This window comes from Nomascus leucogenys, chromosome 10 (genome assembly GCF_006542625.1).
Source record: "Nomascus leucogenys isolate Asia chromosome 10, Asia_NLE_v1, whole genome shotgun sequence".
NCBI classification, from domain to species: domain Eukaryota; kingdom Metazoa; phylum Chordata; class Mammalia; order Primates; family Hylobatidae; genus Nomascus; species Nomascus leucogenys.
Window position 1 is genome coordinate 86,944,166 of NC_044390.1, and position 23,771 is coordinate 86,967,936.

A 23,771-nucleotide genomic window follows, 5' to 3' on the forward strand; every position below is an offset into this window, starting at 1 on the left:
ATGAGCATTTATGTAATCCAAGGTGACTTGTGGGGTGAGGACGAGAGAGATACAAAATGAAATGAACAAGGAATTGAATCAAGAATGTCTTTGAAAATCACAATATTCAGTAACATCTCTGAGATCCATTCTCCCAAGTAATAATTGGTGAGGAATATTTGAATATTTCTCCCAAGAAATAATCGATTGAGCAAGGATATTCTTTTAACTGATAAATTGCAATTTTTGAATAACAGGGTATAAAGGAAACCTTTTATCCCATTGTAGTAGGGGACTCCCCCAGAGCATATTAAAGGGGATGTGCTGCTCTTATGAAAATTGGATGGTTTCCATGCAAGCACACCTCTCCCTCTATTATCTGTAAAGGGGAAAGGGAAAAACAGCCCAAAATGGAACACGGGTCTCATTTCACTCTCTCCCACCCAAAACCATACTGTTATTGAAGGTCAATCCTCAGAATCATAGGGCACACAGGTTTCCTGGGTCATGCATACTAAGCAGGCGATGCTGGATTATATAACTAAAGGTCTTTATAACCTGTTCACAATTATCTAAACTCACAGGGCAGGCCAGGCACGGTGGTTCATGCCTGTAATCCCAGCACTTTGGGAGCCCGAGGCGGCGGATCACTTGAGGTTAGGAGTTTGAGACCAGCCTGGCCAACATAGTGAAACCCCATCTCTACAAAATATACAAAAATTAGCCAGACGTGGTGGTGGGCACCTGTAATCCCAGCTACTTGGAAGGCTGAGACAGAAGAATTGCTTGAACCCGGGAGGCAGAGGTTGCAGTGAGCTGAGATTACGCCACTGCCCTCCAGCCTGGGTGACAGAGCAAGACTCTATCTCAAATTAATTAATTAATTAATTCACAGGCCAGAACATGAGCTGTATGTGAAATGGAACATTGGTTTTTCTGGACTCCCTCAACCAGAGCCATATTTGGCTTTCATAGCTGTGAGCACTGAGCCTGTCTTGCCTTCCTCCATAAAAATTAAAATTAAAGATTACATTTTACAGTTGTGCTCCTATAAATACAAAAATATTAACATCATCTATGAAAACAGTGTCTTTGACCTAAGCCCAACTTTTTTCTTCTGATGAAAAAATTAAAACATTTTGTGAGACCCAAAAGTAAAGTGGTCCCTAGATACTGTGCCTGCTAGAGCTTATGGGAAAGCCAGTCCTGGCTACAGGCATCGACACCAAATCTTGAGCATCTTTTGTCCTCAAGCTCACTTTTCTTTCTTGAATTTATGTCGGCAAGAAGGGAATGTAATTTTTGTGTTTTGTCAAGAGCGAGGACAGAGTGTCTGTTCCTTCCCCCCAACATCTCTCTTCCCTGAGCTGTCAGCACATAAGAGGGAGGAAGGCAGGAACCAGGCAACCACTCTGTCAGCTCTCCAACCTCTCGGGGCACCCAGTCTGCTACAAGCATCAAAAGAAAATTCTAACTCATTTGTGGATCCTTTGATATTGTGCTGGATACTTCAAGGAAATCCTATAAATCTAGCAGCTAACCAAATCCCTGCTTCAGGAAAAACCTGAGAGGTGATCATCGGGTCTGTTTGCAAGATCAGCTGAGAGAGAGCTGTGGTATCTCAGGATGGAATGAAAGACTGGTAGGTGTGAGTCAGGTCAGGATGGGGAACTGCAGACAGGTTTCAAGGCCCACCTAACGCAAGCCTTCTGAATGGAGCTTCAGAATTTTGTGGGGAGGAAGGATCAGGTATGATCCAATTTACTCAGAAACCATGGAACACAAGTGACTTCTGTGTTACCCACACTTTTGTCTCCTTTCCTGAGTAGGGGAGCAAGGAAGAAGCTGAAATTGCTAGTAATGATCTAGGAATCACATTTCACATGAGTCTTTGAAGTGTTTTTCTTTTAAACCAAATCTAAATATTCTAGAGTGGGTAGCTAGGCGGAAGTAAAATATTTTTTTAAAAAATGGAAGAGCCGGCCAGGTGCAGTGGCTCATGCCTGTAATCTCAGCACTTTGGGAGGCCAAGGCGGGCAGATCACGAGGTCAGGAGTTCGAGACCAGCCTGACAAACATGGTGAAACCCCCTCTCTACTAAAAATACAAAAATTAGCCGGGTGTGGCGGCGTGCACCTGTAGTCCCAGCTACTCAGGAGGCTGAAGCAGGAGAATCACTTGAACCCAGCCGGTGGAGGCTGCAGTGAGCCGAAACTGCACCACTGTACTCCAGCCTGGGTGACAGAGCAAGACTCCATCTCAAAAAAATAAAGAGCCATATAGAAAGTTAGATTTTTAAGAGAAAGATCAGGGAATAAATCCCAAGTCTAGAAAAAACCAATATGCCACAAACCAAATACTGAAAGTTTGCTGCAAGCATTAAAAGCTTTCTCCCGGTCTACAAACATCCTGCTCTCACAAAACTTACCAAAAGTCATAAAATAAATCCTTGTTCCGATGAAAAATCAAATCTGAAACCACGTTTCTTCCCCACAATGGAACTTTTAGCAGTCATTAAATCTAAGACTCCACATGCATGCCAACTGTCGTATGAATCATAAAAGACACGTCTTTGAACTCGGCCACCAACATACACCTTTTCAAAACGTCCTGATAATTCCGTTTCTAAGGAATCTGTGGACACCAGCTGCTCCCTCTGGTGGCCAAACACATCTTTCATTTCCCCAGGATGTCACCAAAAGTAAATTTCCAGGTATGTTGAACTAATGGGAGAAAATGATTCCTACCTCTTGAAACTTTTAGGATGAAAAACTATGTTGATAAAAGGAGCATGAGTCAACTGTCAAAGCCGATTTCTCAAAGCCAATGTGCAGCCTTCAAAACCTCTAAGACTGCATTATTCAGAGATCTGATAATCCTTTACAGAGTTTCCTTCCTATGCACATTTATTTATAATGTTTTTATCAAGCAACAGAATATTAACTGATCACAACTTTAAAATATTCAGATGATAAATATATTATGCCAACAAAACTCCAAAGACAGTAATTCTTTTTTTAAAGAGTAATTAATGGATAGAGTTATTTGCAGAAGTTTCTTGCATTAGCTCCAGCCAGATGGCTAAGTTTGTGCTACCCAGAGATAGAAATGTTCATTTCTATCAATGTTTCCATTAGATTTTCTGAAGTGAATGAGAGTTGCCTGGCAGCTGATAGTTCAGCTCTCCAATTGCTCACTGCCATCTCTTCATTAAAGTCTCTATTTACAGTTTTTCAAGACACAAAAACCCATGCTAAAAAGGAAACAATGAGGCAATACAAAAATGAGCCATTTAGAAAGAAAACCCATTTAGAAAGAAAAAAAAAGAGTGGGCTTTTTAAAGGTCTCGATTCTCCTTTCTGAAAACACAGAGGACAGCCTTCTGCACTCAGATATGCAGTGTTAATCCTGACTTGACCTTGACCAGAATGGTTCGAACTTCTCTTCTAGAATATTTCTTTATATAAGTAAAACTATGAATTAGCCTGGCTTCACTCAAAAACTTAAAGTGCATCTGAGAAGCTATTAAAACATTTAATTGTTTTTAACCATCTAATGCAGGGATTGGCAAACTTTTATTGTAAAAAGCCAGATAGTAAGTAGTTTCAGCTTTGCAGGCCACATGGTCTCTGTAACAACCACTCACCTCTGACTTTGTAGCCTGAAAGCAGCCAGGGCCGATATGCAAATTACCAAGCATGGCTGTGTTCCAAAAAAAAACACTTTATTTATGGAGACTGAAATTTGAATTTCATATAAATTTCAAATGTCATGAAATATTGTTTTTCTTTTGATTTTTTTTCCAACTGTTTAAAAACGTAACCCCATTCTTAGCTTGTGGGCCATAGAAAATAGGTGTTGGACCAGCTTTGCCCCATAGGCTGAAGTTTGCCCACTCTTGCTCTAAATCTACATCTTTATTTTTAAAAGCAGACATTATGGGGTATCAGCTTCAAAAGGAGCTGGAACAAGCATTCTATGATGTATATAAATTATGAGAAATCTGAAGTTTCTGAATGACCTACATCCCTGTCTCTCTTCCACTCTGCCCCCACCCTTTCTCTCTCTCCCTTTCTTCCTGTTTCTCTCTCAAACATGCCTCTCCTGAAATCAGAGGTCCGAGCAAGCCGAGATGCCGCTGTGATCCCAGGCAAGCAGGCCTACCTGCTCTTTGATTTCTTGGAGCTTCCGGCTCTGCTCTCTGATATCATGGAGAAGCTGCAGTGCTTTGTCATCCTCCTGGGACACCTCCATCCGTGCTTGCTCCAAACTTCGCTTTAAGCTCTGCAGAAAGCAAAAATTTTAATAGGGATGCCCTGTGGATCCTGCTTTGTTTGAAAAGACTCATTAAGAGAGCTGCAAGCTGCTTCGCAGACATCAGGACGGTTTCGAGTGACGGACCACAGTTCACAATTTCCAGTTGGTTGCCGATTCCGGTTTCCATCCTGTAAAACCCCTTGGTTCAAGAAACATCATCTCAACCTGGTGACCTTAGGGATCCAGCCGGAAACTGCATCAGCCTGTCTCCTGCCACCATCTACCTGTCCTAGGAGATACTTACTTGCATGTTCAGGACTAAAACCTATTAAGACCCAGTAGCTATTACAGCCACCATGTGGATGGCTACAAAGTGTTTTCTACGGTTATTTGTGGGCCCTAAAGTACATATGCCTCTTTAAAGTAGCAATGACTTCATATCCTCTGCCCAGTTGTCATTTAAGACTCCAAGTGGTCTATTTCTACCTCCTGGCTTATTTTTCCTGGACACCTTTCATCCATAAGAATCCCTTAATGCTTCAATGGCACTGAAATCTATATCTGAAATACATAGCTGAATAACTTCACCCACCACTGAAAGGCAGCCAAGTCTGGAATGGAAACATAGCAGTTATTCTTAATCAGCCACGTTCTATAGATTTCCTCTCCCTTGTGAAAAAAACTTTAGAAATGTGTGATTCAACTTCTTAAGACTGTTTAATTGGGCACATTAAAAAAACACCTGAATGAAAAATTTCACAAGACAATGGAGAAGAAGACAGTCTACTCTTGTGAAGGAAACAAAAAACGAAAGTCACATGGTAAATAATGACAGAGGGTCTGAGTTTTCAAGGCTATTTTCTTGTCACTACACTAGTTCTGGCCAATGGAAAATTTGATGTCAGGAAGATTGAAAGTAAGTTTTCTTGTACATAGTTGGGAGTCTGGTTCTCAAGGCTGCTCATGTCAGACACAACGCAGACCAGAGAGGCTGGGATGGGAGATGTTAAGATCTTTTGCAACTTGCGGCAAAGATGGATTACTCCCATCTCCAGACTCCGTGGTATCAGCCGTCTACCTGCACTTTCTGCTGGAAATGAGTCCCATCTCATTTCTCGGGGACCTTACACCTGGCTCTCACTACTCTGCAAAACACAGATCTTGCTTTTGTGCTCTCCCTCTCTCTACTCTCTGCCATTGGCTGTGATGTGCCTCATGGAGCCATCATGAAACAGGATGAGACACACACAACAGGAAGTGCCACCTTCAAGGGAAGGGGGCTTCAGGGAAGGCTCACACTGCATTCTGTGATGTAGGTAGCAAGGTCCTGCTCCAGGAGGGATCTCTGAGTCTCAGAGGCCTTCAGCTCCACCTCCTTCTGACTAAGCACAGCCTCCACCTCTGACACTCTCCGATGTAACCGGGTCATTTCCTGCTCCATCTGAAATAAACACATCGACAGGTTAAAAAGGCCCGTGGAGGTTCATTAGGAGCAATCACATCTCAAGTAGCCTTCGAAACCACCTGGTGGTCTGGGCTAAGGCTAATTCACCAAAAGTTAAGTTGGGATGGAAATACCATTGTTTCTTCGCCCAGGAGCGCACAGTTCTTCGTTAAGGACAGTCACCAAATGCTAAGTCACTCCTCTCATTCAAGTCCCGGTTCACACTTGATCACTTCTCTAACCCAGTTAGCAAGAAAGCCACAATCATCATTTTTCACCTGTTTGCTTTTGTTTTTGTTTTGGTTTTGCAGACGTCACTTTAATTTTATCCCAAATCCATCTTGATCCCCCCCCATCTCCTTGCAAAGATCTAGAGGACAAATCCAGGACAGGGCAAGGAGATATTTACTCGTCTGCACTCTTAGGAGTCCCAGGCAAGCAGTGACTTATTAGTTTCCAGAGCGTTGCCTCTGGGCAGGAACAGTGACTGTTAAGAGACGTTGAGCGTAATCAACACAGTGGCCGCAGTGACATAAGCAGGAGTTTTAAAAGACTAGGAAGAGAGACTTCGCAACACTCAAAGCAGATGGGATGTATCTCAGCCACAGGTGAGGACCCAGGCCACCTGCCGGAAGAAGCAGACATCTGGCTGGGTCATGCTGAGAAACGGACTGTTTAAATCCAGGGCCTCCTCTGGTTTAGATTTAAAGGATTTACAGCAACGGCAAGGCCCGAATTCATCTCCCTCTGAGCTGCTGGAGGCACGACTTCAGCGAGGGCAGGAGCGCCTCACTCTCTACGGATCAGGCGGCTCAGAGCCAGCAGCGGCCCCGGGCGGATCCCTTGGCATATACGGATGGGAGGATCCTGGAGCAAGGAAGGAGGCCGGCTGCGGAAATAAATACCTTGTGACACTTGTCCTGAGAGTCTTGTAGCTCTTTGCTTTTGATGAGAAGTTTCTTTTCCATGGAGCTAGTCTTGGCAGGGGAGTCCAGACCCGACACAACAGACCTAGGTAGAGAAAAACCAGTGTCAAGGGGGCCAGCAGGTGGGCCTAAGAAGCTGCATTAGGAAGGTGCAACATTTGTTTCATTTTATGAAAACATCTCATGCTCTTGATGTTAGGTCAAATAATGCCCCCTTCCGTTTCCCAAAGATGCCATGTCCTAATCTCTGGAAGCTGTGAATATATTACCACACATGGCAAAAGGGACTTTGCAGATGGGATTTAAGTTATGGATCTTGGCATGGAAAGATTCTCCTGGGATATCTGGATGGGTACAATGAAATCACAAGGTTCCTTATAAGATGGAAGCAAGGATCAGAGTCACAGAGACCTGAAGATGTTACACCAATGGCTTTGAACACGGAGGAAGGGGCCACAAGCCAAGGAATGCAGGCAACCTCTAGAAGCTGGAAAAGGCAAGGAAACAGATTCTGCCCTAGAGCCTCCAGAGAGAGTGCAGCCTTGTCTACACTGATCTCAGCCCAGTAAAACTCATCCCGGACTTTTTTTTTTCTTCTTGGAAACAGGGTCGCGTTCTGTTGCCCAAGCTGGAGTGCAGTGGTGCAACCTCAGCTCACTGCAACCTCCACCTCCTGGGCTCAAGCAATTCTCCTGCCTCAGCCTCCTGAGTAGTTGGGATTACAGGTGCTCGTGACCGTGTCTGACTAATTTTTGTATTTTTAGTAGAGATGGGGTTTTACCATGTTGGCTAGGCTGGTCTGGAACTCCTGACCTCAAGTGATCCTGCCACCTCAGCCTCCCAAAGTGCTGGGATTACAGGCTTGAGCCACCACACCTGGCATCATCTTAGACTTCTGACCTCCAGAACTGTAAAATAATAAATGTGTGTTGTTTTAAGCCACTAAGTTTGTGGTCATTTGTTACAGTGGCCATGGGAAACTCATACACCTACTGGGCACTGGCTGCATACCTGGTTCTATTTGAATGCTAGATATATTTGAACTCTTTTTGTTCTCGTTTTTTCTTTTTTCCTCCACTGACAGACACATTTGAACTCTCTACTCCCCACAGCAACTCTATGAGGCAAATACAATTTATTATCCTCATTTTATATGAGGAAATTGAGGCCCAGAGAGGTTACGTAAACTGCCAGTTGATAAATGGTTTCTGCTGGTCTCAAGAGGGAGCTGGGGTAGACAAGTTGGCTTGATGCACTTGCTATACAACTCTTAGGAAAATATCACAAAAATAACATAGGATGCCCTCCTGAGAGTGGACCAAAAGGATGCTCCCCCCACAGAAAGGGCAAACTTACCCACACTCATCTATGTAACTCATGCACTGTGCCCAGAAGCAGTTAATTATGGGCAGAGATGAGAGAGAGATTCCAGGACAGCTGCCCTCAGTGGTTGGTACACTGGATATGAACACTGGGATTGGTGAAAGACAAGGCCAGAGCAACAGTGGCCAAAGGTTCTTATGCATAGAGAGATGTGGCAGAGCCCACCACTACCCCCAGGCCTATCTTTGTTGCCCTGGTAACGGGGTTGCGGAGCTGGCTGTCAGTGACCACTCAGATCTTACCAGCAGGTGCAAGTTCTGCTTTCTGCTGCCCCAAACTACTTCCCTGACTAAAAGAGGTCAGTTCCCTGCAGCAATGCAAAACACCTCTCTCCCCGCAGCTCCTGGCAATGACAAGGGCTGGCTTGATAGTGCTGACTTGCTGTACTCCAGTGACAGCTTTCCACACTCACACTGTAGGACAGCCAAATGAGTCAACGCCCAGAGTCATGCTCCTCTGTTCAAAATCTCAGGCTGGGCACAGTGGCACATGCCTATAATCTCAACACTTTGGGAGGCTGAGGCAGAAGGATCACTTGAGGCCAGAAGTTCAAGACGGGCCTGGGCAACACAGCAATACCCTGTCTCTATTTTAAAAATAAATAAATAAATAAATAAATAAATTATTTTTTGAAAGACAGTCTCACTCCGATGCCCAGGCTGGAGTGCGGTGGTCCCAGGTCACTGCAGCCTCGACTTCCCAGACTCAAGTGATTCTCCTACCTCAGCCTCCCAAGTAACTGGAACTATAGGCACGCACCACCACACCCAGCTGATTTTTGTATTTTTTGTAGACACGGGGTTTCTCCATGTTGTCCAGGCTGGTCTCGAATTCCTGGGCTCAAGCAATCCGCCCGCCTCAGCCTCCCAAAGTGCTGGGATTACAGGTACCACACCCAGCCGTCTCTATAAAAAATGTTTAAAAATGAGTCGGGCATAGTGGCTCATGCCTCTAGTCCCAGCTACGTGGGAGGCTGGGGCGGGAGGATCGCTGGAGCCCAAGAGTTCAAGGCTACAGTGAGCTACGATTGTACCACTGCACTCCAGTCTGGGTAACACAGCAAGACCTTGTCTCTTAAAAAAAAAAACAAATAGGCCGGGCGCGGTGGCTCACGCCTGTAAGCCCAGCACTTTGGGAGGCCGAGGCAAGCGGATCACTAGGTCAGGAGATCCAGACCATCCTGGCTAACACGGTGAAACCCCATCTCTACTAAAAATACAAAAAATTAGCCGGGCGTGGTGGCAGGCGCCTGTACTCCCAGCTACTCGGGAGGCTGAGGCAGGAGAATGGCGTGAACCCGGGAGGCGGAGCTTGCAGTGAGCCAAGATGGCACCACAGCACTCCAGCAACAGAGCAAGACTCCGTCTCAAAAAAAAAAAAAAAAGCAAATAAATTGTAAAAAAGAAAAATCTGACCCCACTACTGACTAGTTATTTGACATCTCCAAACCTCAGTTTCCTCAATTGTAAAATGGGCATAATTACCAACCTACTTCAAAGAGTTCTTGGAAGGATTAAATGAAATAATGCATGTAATGCCCTCAGCACAGTGCCTGGCACACTGCAAGTGTTTGATAAATGTCACCTGTTACTACTGTCACTGTTGTTTTTTCCATTACTACCCATGCAGCTTCATAAACAGTACATGCCTCACAGGCCTAAAGCAATTGCTTAAAATGGTAAAACTCAGGGGGCTGAATTTGCTCTGTGCTATTATTCACGTTAAAACAAATGGTGATTATTCATAGAAATGGGCAACAGGGATTGGATCCAGAAATAAATCTTTTTAAAAATCTTACTTTTGGCTAGAAATTTTAACCAAGTTCTACGCTTCTCACCAGCCTGTTTTCTACCTAAATCTAGCCAACACACACACACACACACTCTCTCTCTCTTTTCCTTTTCATATAAGATGAAATGCTTGGCATGGCCTTGAGCAAAATTCCTTTGCTATTTCCTTTATTCCTAATTGCACCTTGCTGGGTGGGCTAGAGAACAAGACCCAAACCACCCACGGAGAGAGTGATGATCCACAGACTGGGTCCCTGGTCCTTCAGAGATCAAAAGTCACCCACATGTCACGAAGTCACATGCATGACATGCATCAGGGATGACAACACAGGTCACAGCTCCTTGTGCTTAAGCAAAAAACTGGCACCCTTTAAAAGAACGATGACATGGGTGCATGATGATAGGTAGGATGTGGCTTGAAAAACTTAATGACACACAGAAGGCTGGCCCCAGTGGGGCTTCCTGTTTAAAGTGCACTGCTATGGGTACAAAACAGATTGCTTTTTCACCCCCCACCAAAAAAAAAGAAAGGCACTTTTAGGTCACTTATCAATGGGCCCAGAAGTGAGGAGATGTGCAGCCCCCACCCGCCGGCACTCGAAGGAGACCATGCGACAGCCCTCCTCACCCGAGGTCCAACCCCTTCATTCTGCTATTCTATGTTTGACAAATGCTCACTCTTTGGAAGTTCTAAGTACAGCAATTAAGAGCTCTTCAGAATAAAGGTGCTAAAGAAATCTTTTTCTTTAAGAATAAATAAAAATCGCATCTAAAAAAAAAGCTAGAGTAAGAATGCTATGACTAAGCTGCGTGTGTAGCAACAATCCCATAAACAATCATGGGATTAGAGGATGAGGCTGGAGAGTAAAGGTTATCAGGCTTCCTACACCTTCCCTGGTGCTCAATGCAGGTACACATTAGAATCACTTGGAGACCTTTTAAAAAACACCTGATGTGTAGGCCCCATTCAGACGAATTAAATCAGAGAGTCAGACAGATTTGGGGTGTGGCCCCCGGAAGCAACATTTGTATTAAGCCACTGAGTGATTGTAATGTACAGACAGGATTAAGAACCATGGTGCTAATTCGAAGAAAGTGCTTCTGATTTAGGGTCTAGCCACTTAAAACTCATTGTATGACCATCCCCAGCATTTAGTTCCATGTGGTATTTTGGCCAGACCATTTGATACTGGTGTCTTTTCGTCACTCTTTAAGAACCCAATTTTGAAATTAATGGCGGTGGGCTATGAATTGCAAAACAATATACAGATATTAGATAATGATTAAAGCCTATTCTCCCCAGTGTTAATAATTCAGTTAAAATATACCATTTCCATGAATTTCTATAAAAGAAATATAATACAGATAGACATGGCTCAATTTAAAATGTTTATATTCTATTCATTTTTCATGTAGACATGGGGCAATTCAATCTCTAGCATCAATGGTAAGTTCTCAGTATGTATTTCTTGAGCACATATATCCTCCCCAACAAATATTCTGAAATATTACAATTTATTTCCTTTTTCTAAGATTTTCTTTTTTTGTTTTTGTTTTTGTTTTTGAGACGGAGTCTCACTCCGTCACCAGGCTGGAGTGCAGTGGCACAATCTTAGCTCACTGCAACCTCCACTTCCCAGGTTCAAGCGATTCCCCTGCCTCAGTTCCCGAGTAGCTGGGACTACAGGCCCACGCCAGCACTCCCAGCTAATGTGTTTTTTTTTTTTTTTTTTTTTTTTGTATTCTAGTACAGATGGGGTTTTACCACGTTGGCCAGGATGGTCTCAATCTCCTGACCTCGTGATCCACCCGCCTCAGCCTCCCAAAGTGCTGGGATTACAGGCATGAGCCACCGCGCCCGGACTGTTTTCTTTTTCTAAGACTTTTATTAGCCATCTTTCTGACTTTCAAAGCAACAGCAAGTGATTGCTGATAATTGCATTATGCTAACATTGACCATAATGTAAATCATAGCTTGAGAGGTTCTATCAAAGACTGGCGTCAGAGCCACCAGTTACACCAAATATTATTGTATATTACATGATAATAATATTACATACATATTACCACATATATATAATTACCAAATATAGCCCTGTCCTCTTCAAGCAGCAAGTCTGCTGGTCTAAAATTATGCCGAAAAGTACCACTTCATCAAGCATAGTATTATTTAAAGAGCTGATACTATCACTGCTTTAAGGAAAGTTTGCAAGAAAATCCTCTAACTGGTTGGAACTCTAAAATGATGGGCAATGGGGTGCAGAGTTGCAGTAAACAAACTATCCAATTATGAAGTTCTGTTGACCATGGACTGGGACAGAGTCTATCTGTTCATTAAAATGCCTTCCAAAATTTTTCCTTTGTTCTCAAAATTCTCAAACTTAAACAAATTTTTTTTAACCACCTTCTCTGAGCGTGTGTGTGAGAGAGAGAGACACCCAGAGAGGGAGATAAGAGAGAGACAGAGAAGAGAATATAAAAGCCCTGCGATCCCCAAGAGAGATACCTGCAGACCAGTGGTTCTCAACCGGGGCAATTTGGCAATGTCTAGACATTTTATTTTCAAGATTAGGGGTGCTATTAATATGTAGTGAGTAGAGGCCAAAGATGCTGCTCAACATCCTACAATCCACAGGACAGCTCCCACAACAAGAATTATCCAGCCCAAAATGTCAATAGTGCCAAGTTGAGAAACTCTGCTGTAGAGGCTATGAAGGAAGCCACAATTCCTGTCCTCAAGGAAGTAACAATCTAGGAGACAGAATTAATGCCACAACCTTTGTCATCAGTACAAGTGCTCATTTATTGAGCACACACTCTGTGTCAGGCACGTGTTTAGTGCTTCACGGGTTACTTCACTGAATCCTCCCCGCAATCCTATAAGATGGGTATTATTAATGGCACTAAGGAGGGGCTTGCCCTATACCTCTATGTTCTCCTACCACGTTACCATGATTTGTGCAGGGGTGCCAGGCAGTAGAACCCCAGTTCAAAGCTGAGGCTCTGTCACCGAATAGTCATGGCTTCAAATCCCAATTCTGCTACTCTTGGCTACATGGCCTTGGACACACTCAAGAAAGTGCTACAGAGGCTCAGAGGGGCAAGGTCATGGAGGAAAGGGAGAATGGAACATGTGAGATACGGTGACCTCTATCCATGACTGGCTGCATTCGGTGCTAAGAAGCTGACTCCAAGCCTGAGTCCAGGACAGCTCTGGATACCCAAGAACATCCACATGCCAGGTTGGTTCACAGCCACCCCAGGGAAAGCTCACCCCACAAGAGCAACTCTCCCTCCCTCACTTTAGGGTTCAGGGGAGTAATTAGGTGGGAAGCAGGGTAGATATTAGAAACCCAGGCCAGTTCATGCTCTGGGCTCGACGAGATGCAGTACAATGAAGAGGCTAATAAAAGAACATGCAGCCTGCCCACACGTTGCTTGCCTACTCCTGGCCACATCTCGGATACACAGCCAGTTATCCCCATGGAGAGAAGAGGCACTTCTGAGCAGCGGGTGCACGCAGCCACCCGCCCACACACAGCAGTGCTGTCTCTTCGAACACGAAGCCAAGTTTGGGTTTTCCTTTTTTTCCAGCTTCTATTTTCTAGAAAAACTTACTCTGAAATCAACATCTCTCCCTGATATACACATCTGCTTTATAATTATAGAAGCCCAAAGAGTATTAATAGGGATAATGGTATATGACACAGAAGAAAGAGCAGGCTTGGTCATTACCGCTCTAACAGGAAGACATGTTTTCTTAAAATGTATTAAATGTGACCTAAAAATTGCTTTACATGTAACCTCAAAATTTAAGTGAAAATTATAAAATACAGTTTTCCCAATGATGTGCCTGTAAATAATCCAGATAACTTTGTTAAAAAACATTACTTAACAGGGCTATGAATAGAATATTGCATATCAAAAGAGAATACAACGTGTACTCCTTCCTACAAGCAAGTGTGTGTGTTGAATACTCTCTAATCACTACTGTGATGATTAAGCTCGTGCTTAAGCATCAAGCCATCCATTTATTCCCTTAGGAATAGGACCCTGTGCCTGCAAAATACGACACCAAACCACAGATAACACAGATCACAAATCCCACATATTCTTGGGAAAACCAAGAATGAGTATACTTGAAGCCAAAATGAGGGGACTCAAAATTAGCTCAGCTGAGGGCCCCACCTTTAGTGCTGGCCAACAGCACTAAAAATACATGAAACTGCAAGATGTAATATGCTGCAAAAAATAAAAAACTCATCAGCATTCCGTTTCCAAAAATATACTGGCTTTTAAGATTGAACACTCTGAAATTTGTGAACTTATTTTATTTATTTATTTATTTATTTAGAGATGGAGTCTTGCTCTGTCACCAGGCTGGAGTGCAGTGGTGTGATCTCAGCTCACTGCAACCTCCACCTCCCAGGTTCAAGCAATTCTCCTGCCTCGTCCTCTGGAGTAGTTGGGACTACAGGCACGCACCACCATACCCAGCTAAGTTTTTTGTATTTTTAGTAGAGACGGGGTTTCACCACATTGGCAAGGATGGTGTCGGTCTCCCGACCTCGTGATCCACCCGCCTCGGCCTCCCAAAGTGCTGGGATTACAGGCATGGGCCACCGCATCTGGCCTCTGAACTAATTTTATAAGCGCACTTTAAAATACACAATGGTGGCCGGGTGTGGTGGCACGCGCCTGTAGTTCTAGCTACTCGGGAGGCTGAGGCAGGAGAATTGCTTGAACCTGGGAGGTGGAGGTTGTCATGAGCCGAGATCGCGCCACTGCACTCCAGCCTGGTGACGGAGTGAGACTCCATCTCAAAAATAAAATAAAAATAAAATAAAATATACAATGGTGCCCATCAGGAACACCTGGAAATATCAAAAACACTATTCCCCTAAAGACAGTCAGAGTCTGTCTAGCTTTGGGGCACCCCTCTCCCCGACAACACACACACAATATATATATTTTTATATATATATATATATATATATATATATATATATATATATATATATCACACACACACACATACATACTGACACACACCACACATACTCATATACATACACACATATGCACTCACACACACAACCAGCAGTGGTCTCTAATTACATTAGAGCACTTGCTTTGAAATGATTAATATGTAGCTCCAGAATAATTTATCAAAAATCATGCTATTAATAAAAGAATAGCTACTCCCATGATTTGTAATTCAGTTCCCACCTCTAAGCCAGTGCCTCACTTTGCAGGTTAATTTTGTTGCCTCTCACCTGGATGACTGCAATAACCACACTTATGTCCCTGGATCCAACTCTTGTCCCTCGCTATCCACCCTCCACACAATGGTCAGAGGCACCCTTTGTGAAATAACACCCAGATATTCCACATCCCTATTCAAAATCCTGCAAAAGCTTCCTACTCAGTGCAATTGAGAGCAAAGTCCACACCTAAAGGCCCTGATGACCTCAACTCAGACCACGTTCCTTGTGTATCCTTAAGTTCCCCCTACCCAAACATGCCTTTTGTTCACTGAGCACCCATAGGTTAGTGGCAGCCTCAGGGCCTTTGCCCTTTTTTCCTCTCTGGAATACTCTTCCCACTTATTTTTGCTAACCGACTCCTTATTGACATTCTGGAAGAATGCACTCTGTGTGGGCAGGGATGCTTGCTCCTTTGCATTCACTGTTACTTCTTCAGTGCCTAGAAAGTGCTTGGCACATAGTAGGCTCTCAAATAGCTGAATGAAATAATGAATGAATGAACAAATAAATGAATGTGAATCTGCCCCCATCATGTAAGCTCCATGAAGACAGGGATTTTTGTCTCATAGTCAGTGCTATATCCCAGGTTCTCGAACAGCCCCTAGGACCTCAGAGCTGCTCAGTGTGGGCTTAAAAGCTGTGTCACCTTGGGATGCAACTCAACCTTCTTGAATAAATACTCATGCTCAGCTCAGAGAACCTTTCCTTGGGGACCCAGTCTAAAGTGGCCACCCCCAGGCAGTCTCAATCCCAATTCTGCAGACCACCATCTGCAATTGCCTTACATGTGCACAGTAGTTATTTCTCCTTTGTTTCTCCCCACCAAATGCTAGCTTCTTGAGAGTAAAGACCTTACCTGTCTTGCTCAGAGTTGTGCCTTAAGGACTAGAAGAATATATTTGTTGAGTGAATGAATGAATGAATGAATGAATAAATAAATCAATGGTGTGCCAGTACTTCTGTGCCCACAGGCAGCCAGTTTAAAGGTCACCGTGGGATAAAGGAATCCAAAATGAGAAGTGTGCTGCATGTACGCTGGCATGAAAAAGCTTTCCAGTACCTGCAAGTAGAGATGCCCAGCATTGGTTCTGAGACAGGAATGGCACAATGACACACAGACTTACCCATCCAGGGGATACCCAAGTGCTTCCAGGGTGGGTGGGAGCATGTGACATCTAGGCTGGGAACATGCACACTTCCCACTGGCACTGGATCCTACCAGAAGCCTGGAGAGCATTTTATAGAAAGTGCAGGTTGAAGTGATACATCACAGACTCCATTCAGAGTAAAAAATTGGATGGAGATATTAGGACATCTGTCAGGCCCCCCACGTGGAGCTGGATTCTCTCAATGGGCAGAAACCAGCAAGATGTCTTTATAAGGTGGAAGCAGGGAGAAAAAGAGAGTCAAAAGCACCCCATACCCGTCCTCGGACCTAAATAACAGTAACAAATATGAAATGAACACTCACTCTGCTCATGGCACCAACACTAAGTGCGCTTCATGTCCCCATGGCAAACCTATAAGATAGGCGACCTTACACCTTCCACTTTATAGATGAGGGAATTGAGGCTGAAAGCAGTGAAATGTCTCATTCACACAACAGGCAAGGGGTGAAACCCAGAGTTCAGCCCACGTCTGTCTGATTCCAAAGCCTGGACTTTGAACAGGTATGCTACAGTCAGTCCCAAAAAAATAGACATGTTTTTATCAGTTCTAAAGTTAAAAGTTGAGCCAGGTGTGGTGGCTCACATCTGTAATCACAACACTTTGGGAGGCCGAGGCTGGCGGATCACTTGAGGTCAGGAGTTCAAGACAAGCCTGGCCAACATGGTGAAACCCAGCCTCTACTAAAAATACAAAAACAAAATTAGCTGGGCGTGGTGGCAGGCACCTGTAATCCCAGCTACACGGGAGGCTGAGGTACAAGAATCTCTTGAACCTGGGAGGCGGAGGTTGCAATAAGCTGAGATTGGGCCACCGTACTCCAGCGTGGGCAACAGAATGAGACTCTGTCTCAAAATAAATAAATAAGTTAAAACTTGGAAAAGTTGACCACCCTCTGCCAGGTGTGAGCTGAGTGAACCTAAGAAGTAACCCAAGCATCATGATCATCATTTTCTTTATCTGTAAAATAATGAGTTATTGCTGGGGCTACATGAGAATGCTTGTCAGGCACTCACAATAGTACCTGGAAGAGTAGATTCTCAGTAAAACCAATTCTTTTACCTTTATTATTAGACAAGTCCATAACTCCTGCATAATCTAGCAAAGTCATGACTCTTAGAGGCAGGGTAGATAGTACAGTGGTCTAGAAGCAACCAGATATTGCTCCAAGTCTTAGATGTGTTTCTACCTTCAGAACCTCAGGAAAATAATCTAATCTTCTTGAATCAGTGTCTTCATTTGTAAAATGGGGATAATACCAGCTACCTCATAGAGTTACAGTGAGATTGTGAGGATTTAATGAGATAATGCACATAAAGTACTCACATAGTTCTGGGAACACAAGAAGTGCTCTACAGAAAACAGGTTCCATTAGCAGTTGTCTACACTGTGCAGAAGGAATTGGTATAATCCCTGGCCATTTTAGTCTAATTCAATTCAGCAAATGTTCACTGAAGGCCTGCCAGGGGCAAGGCACTGTTTCAGGCAAAAGAAGGAAGACCTGGTCCTGTCCTTAATGAGCCTTGAACAGCTTGGCCAGACAACACTATTGAAGTGATTCAGTAGGGGACAAGAAGGAGACACAAATGAGCGGGCAGGCTGGGGTCTTGGCATACCAAGACTAAATACCAAGTTCAGGAGCAGCCATTAATTCTGAGCACACTGGGATGCTGTTGAAGGTGTAAGCCAGCAAATGACATCATCCAACCTATGCTTTGGAAGAATTCCACCCTTTGTGGAGAATGGATTACAGCTAGGAAAACCAGAGGCAAGGGAATCAGTGAGGAGGCTACTGCAATAGTCTAAGCAAGAGTCCATGATGGGTGTCAGTGAGGACAGAAAGATGGGCATGGATGCAAGTGTCATCCCAGAGGCACCACTTGGAGAAATTGGCAACTGATGGGATGGCGGGGGAGGCAGAAAAGAATTTACGATGACTCAGCTTTCTTGCCTAGAAGGGTAGGGAAGGTGGTAGTTTCTTACATAAAATGAGAAAGCCAAAACTAGCACCTAGTGGCTTACTGAGCGAGCGAGTGGGTCTGTCTATGTAGGAAGGGAACAGAGGATGGGATGGTGAGAAACTGGTAAAACATCCTGGCGATGAGGAACACAGTGTACAATGGGAGGAGGCCATGGGGAGGTGAGAACTAAAGTCAAGGAACTGAATGAGATCACCAAGAACCAACTAGAAAGATAACTGAGGATGGAACTTGAGGAGATGGTACGTACATTGCAAGAGCCTGATGGCAGCCACAAAAGAGTGAGAATGACAGTCAGAGAGGTAGGAGGGAAACCAAGTGTCCATAATACAGAAGAGAAGAAAGTAGAAGGTTGTCCCAAAGAAATGTAGTATTAATGGTATCACGTGGTGAGATGGAACTCACCAGATTTGGTGGTTAGGTATAATCAACAGCTTCTGAGACAGTCATTTCAGTATTGTTGAAAAGGTGGAAAAAAAGAGGTGTTGAGTACAGGCTCTTCTTTCAGGAAGTTTGTCGGAGAGAGGTCAGGAGATGAACAGCAAGCAAAGCAAAAAGAACTGGGAGAAATTCACGTAGGCAAAGGAAGAGTTGCCAGACTGGCGCAGAGCTTGGGAACATGTAGCGCCATTTAGTCAATGACTGTCTTCTTAAGGGATCCCAGGCAACCATGCAAATTAGCAGGTGTAGGCCAGCAAAAAACACACTTGACAGATCTTCTGGAGCCTAATCTTCAGGACTGGGCTAGGATCGTCTGGATTAGATTTCCTAAAGGTATCTTTAAGACAAATGAGAAGGCGGTGGAATGGTCCTGCCAGGGCTGCAAGGCAGGCACGCACAGTCTAAATAGAGAACAGAATAAGGCAAGTAGGAGAACAAGCTGTGCTTGGCTAAGAGAAGGAAGAAATTGAATGAGCAAGAGGAGAGGAGAAAATCCAACACAACACACAGAGGCGAATGTTAAACATCTAATCCAGATAATGAGGGGATGGGAATAACACAAGGCACTTGAGAGCAATAACTATGGGCAGAAGCTAGTTAAGGTTTTTGAACTTGTCTGGGAAATACAGCAGATGCATGCCTTCGTGTAGCAGAGAAGACTCTGTTATTGCTGCTATTTAAAAAATCAAATTGCAGGCAAGACTCTTTCCAATAGGGATCTAGGTAGCAAGCACAAAGACCAAGAGCCTTTGGCTGGATGTAGAAAGGAAAACACTTTTTAAGGGAAGATCCTCCAACCTCCAAGTATTTCATAAAAAGGAAACAGGACTGATTGGAGAGTTCAGGCTGTCTTCCACTGGAATCAGCCATCCCAGGACAGACGGGAGGCAAACAAAAGTACAAAATGTAGATGTGAATAGACATAGATAGTAGAGTCATCAACAAAATGAGAGTTGCGGCCATAAGAATGATTTAGATGGATTAACCAAATGCTTATTAAGCAACTTGTGTATGATCAGCCTGAAGATATGGTGGAGAGTAAGGTCAGTGCAGTTTCCTCTCTTTGCCAGGCTTAAGCTTTAGCAAATAAGAAAATTCAGGGAAAGAGTATATACGCGTGGGTTTATGTATGTGTGCGGGCACACACACACCAGATAAGAGTCTCTAAATGAAAAGAGGAAAAAATCTGAGAAACTCAAGAGCTATACAGTCTACCTACTCAATAAACACAGAGACTGAAAACGAATCCCAGCATTTAGACCTGCCTGTCAGCTCCCATCACACCCTGCCCCAACCTCATCATTCATGATTCTCTACAAATGGCTTCCGCTTCTGACAAGCACATGAACCTGGATACCCCACACAAATTTCCTAACTTTTCCCGTCTGTGGAGTCTATACCCACAGGGTTCAAATCTCAGCTAAGCCACTCAAAGCTACATAACTTTAGGCAAGTTGCTTGATCTCCCCATGCCTCAGTTTCCTCACATGTAAAATGAGAATAATAATGGTACCCTCCTCTTGGGCTGGCTGTGCAATTTAAATGAGTTAATCTGTGTAAAGTGGTTGGAACAGAGCCTAGAACGGAGTTGGTGCCCTGTAAGGATGGGCTGTTGTTAGCACCCTGCCCACCTGAAATTCCCTCTACCTTCCTCTCCACTGATCCAAATCCACTGTCTTTTTAAAAAGCCAACCCAAATATTTTACTTTCCATTAGTATGCTTATAAGCCCAGTCCCAGCACAAGTATTTACTGCTCCAGGAAAACCAGGATGAATAAGACCCAGCCTTGCCTTGAGATCACAGTCTACTTGGGGGAATGGACAGACATTCCAAGGAAGATCAGCAATGTAATTTAACAAGAATTGTGAATTGGCATTACCCATTAAGTGTCCCTCATTGGATTTTGCCTTACTCTGCTAACTCCCAAAGATGTCCAATTTGTACCATGATATTCTGCAGCAATGGTGTTTGCTTTACTTTCTCTCAATTGTCTCAACACAACCTGCTTTGACTTGTTCAACTTGATGGGAAGGTACCCATTCTGGGACTGGACCTTCTAATTCTGTTCCCCAATCCACTCCTCCCCAACATCCACCTTTTATCAACAGGTATTTGGCAACTGCATATTAACCCTTTGTAGTTGGTCAGAACCGTGAAGTGTCTCTAGCAGAAAAGTCCCAGGGCCTGGGAAGCTTGGTTTCCAATCTGGTATGACTTTGGACTACCTAATCATTGCTGAATCCTTTCCATAGTCTCTTGGTGTGTATAGGAGGACACTATACATACATGGACTAGTGTATTAGTAATAACAAAAATAACAACAGTGAATGTTTATCAAGGCTTTTCCATGTGCCAGGTACTAGACCCAGTGCTCTACGTATTTCATGCATCCCCCTAAAAGTCCTGTAAGAAAAGTATCGCTGTCCTTCCACTTCGCAGTTGAAGAAACTGACATGCAGAGAAGCCCCAGTAGAGCCAGGAAGAGGCACCAAAAACTGGTTCCCCGAAAATTTGGGAAGCAATGGCAACAGCCACTCTTCCTTCCTCCATGGTGTTTGAATGGCTGGATCCATCGCTGTGTTTTCAGAACCACCCAAAAAGAAAGGAAAAATCCCTGAATCAAAAGGAAGAGAGTGTCCCTTCCTAAAAACAGCCTACCCAGACACCATCTTCCCACAAATTCCAACCCCATCAAGATCCCATTACCCTCGGTGTTCTCCAACTCTTCCCAAAGCATATAACCAGCATGTTTAAAACAAAAACATAAAACCAACTGATTTTTACCTTCTACAGCAAGCTTGTCCAACCCACGGCCCCGGGGGGCTGCATGCAGCCCAGGATGGCTTTTAATGTGGCTCAGAACTTACAAGTTTGTAAGCTTTCTTAAAACTTGATGAGATTTTTTTTTTTTTTTTTTTTAGCTCATCAGCTATCATTAGTGTATTTTATGTGTGCCTCAAGACAATTCTTCTTCTTCCAATGTGGCCCAAGGAAGCCAAAAGATTGGACACCCCTGTTCTAGAGTTTATACTTATGGTTTGCAGAAATGCACGGCTTCACCAAGAACTTAAACGAGGTATTGCCTCAATCTAGAAGGAAAAACCTAAAGAAATGTACCCCTTTTAAACGGGAAGGAAAAGAACTGAGATCTATTTTATTTTTAAAACTTTAACATGCTGTTTCCTGTTACTACCCTACTATTGTCAAGTTCAAGCAAAGAAAGGCTCAGAGGAACAGCCAGGCATTCAGAGCTTGGGGATTCAGTTTGAGTTCTTGCTGGTTAAAAAGGAAAAGAAGCATCAGACAGCTACTCACTCTCCAAGACTAACTTCACCATAACTCCACCCCAAAGACAACCAAACCTAGTTCTCTAGAAACTCTCCGGCTCCCACCAACTCAAGCTGCAAGGAACTCCCACTACGCCTCAGCCACTGAAACGCTGTCATCAAGATTCTTGCTCAGCCTAAAATAATGATGCACTCAATGGCTTAAAAATAGTCTGGGGTCCCAAAATAAGGATCCCAAAAAACGAGGAGCTATCACAGAATTTAAATCATTCTCACTGCCAATTTCTCCATGAAAACTCCTCGTTCATTCAGCTCCACCTCTGAACATTTCATTCAATTCACTGGTAACAAATCTGAGGTCAATTTACCTAGCACAGTACAGCAGCATCTGCAATTTCCTCAGTGGTGTGAAGAATGAGTAACAGCACAGGTAATCAATGTGTGTAAATAAAAACCTGTGATGCTGAAAACGGTGAGAAAAGAAAAAGAAACTCAGGAAGAAACACAGGGTCGCTGGTGGCAAAGGTGGTACCCCCAGAAAATGTCTCCCCCTCTCTCCAAGTAAATTTTGTCAATAAAACTGCAGGAGATGCTAAGTAATTTCATCACTGCCTCTCTTTTATTATATTTCTAATTAATCACAATCTGATATGTCCAGGGTCATCTACATTCAACAGGTGGATGAATTTCTAAAATGATGCTTGTAGGTATCACTCACAGGGCTGCCTACAGCAGAGTAGTCAAGTCCAATAGCAACATCACATAACAAGACACAAGATGAAAGAAAATCTTTCTGATTCCAACCCCGTTGCCAAGCTTTGAAAAAATGTTAAAGTTCCCCAACGATAGGAATACTCTGATGCCATCGTCCAAATAAGAAACACACAGTTTTATTTGCATGGACCTTTTTTGAAATAAGAATCTTATTAAACATTCTGTTGGGTCAGGAACAGCAGCTCGTTTTGCGCTCTAACGATATAGTTTAAACTACCAGAGGTGAGATAGCACATCTTCAAATACAATAAGCAATATAAACACTTCTGGAGGAAAGGATCATAAGCAAATTAAATCAACAAATATTTATCGAGTGCCTCAGCCTTAATACTGAGATGTCCCTGTCAGAGAGCTCCCTAAACTGAGCTTTCTGTGAGAAACAGAAATATGTCATTCGAGCCTTCCTGAAAAATAAGCAATTAATCACACACTGCTTCAGATTAATTGCAATGCCTAAGATCTCCCATATCATTCTGCCTCTTCCCCTGAAATCTAACTCCCTCGAATCCTCCCTGGTCTTTCAGATCACTGACTAACACCCTAAGCAAGCTTGCATTCTGACCCAGCCAGCCCACTGCTAACCAGAACTAGAACTTTCCACACATGTCCTTCCAGTCTGACGTGTGACCTTCAGTGTGCTGCGTGTGTCAAGGTTATGCTGCCCACTAACCATGCATCTCTCAACATCAGGCCTCCACTTCTGCCCTGCTCTTTGATGCCAATGGCAAAACCTCCCAATCCTGCTGAGCCATTTCAAACCCATCTGATGGCACATTCAACAGCTAGTTAGCTCTCTGCCTCTCCCACCACCATCCAGATTGCTTTGGGGTTGTGGAGCAAATCAGACAGAGAGGCACATCTAACACTACCAAAATCCAACCCGAATTTGAAACCCAGCCCCCAGAGAGGGGATCAAGAAAGACCACTTCAACATCTTGCAACATAAAAACCTCTCTCACATTCAATCACAGCCCACGACCTTATTTCGTATCAAATGCCCAATTCCCCACAATACTCTGAAATCTTTTCAGGAACATTACTGTCAAAATAGCACCCATGGGGAGACACCATCCAGG

General features: G+C 43.8%; 1 protein-coding gene across 1 annotated transcript in view; it reads right to left on the reverse strand.

The window, feature by feature from the left end:
- CIT (citron rho-interacting serine/threonine kinase) overlaps positions 1 to 23,771 on the reverse strand; it is a 191,440-nt gene that overhangs the window by 92,386 nt on the left and 75,283 nt on the right. The window contains exons 11-13 of the mRNA XM_030821489.1: positions 6,586 to 6,691; positions 5,534 to 5,677; positions 4,144 to 4,263 (exon numbers count right to left, since the gene is read on the reverse strand). Coding sequence (XP_030677349.1) covers positions 4,144 to 4,263; positions 5,534 to 5,677; positions 6,586 to 6,691 — 370 coding nt within the window. The remainder of the gene's footprint in view (positions 1 to 4,143; positions 4,264 to 5,533; positions 5,678 to 6,585; positions 6,692 to 23,771) is intronic.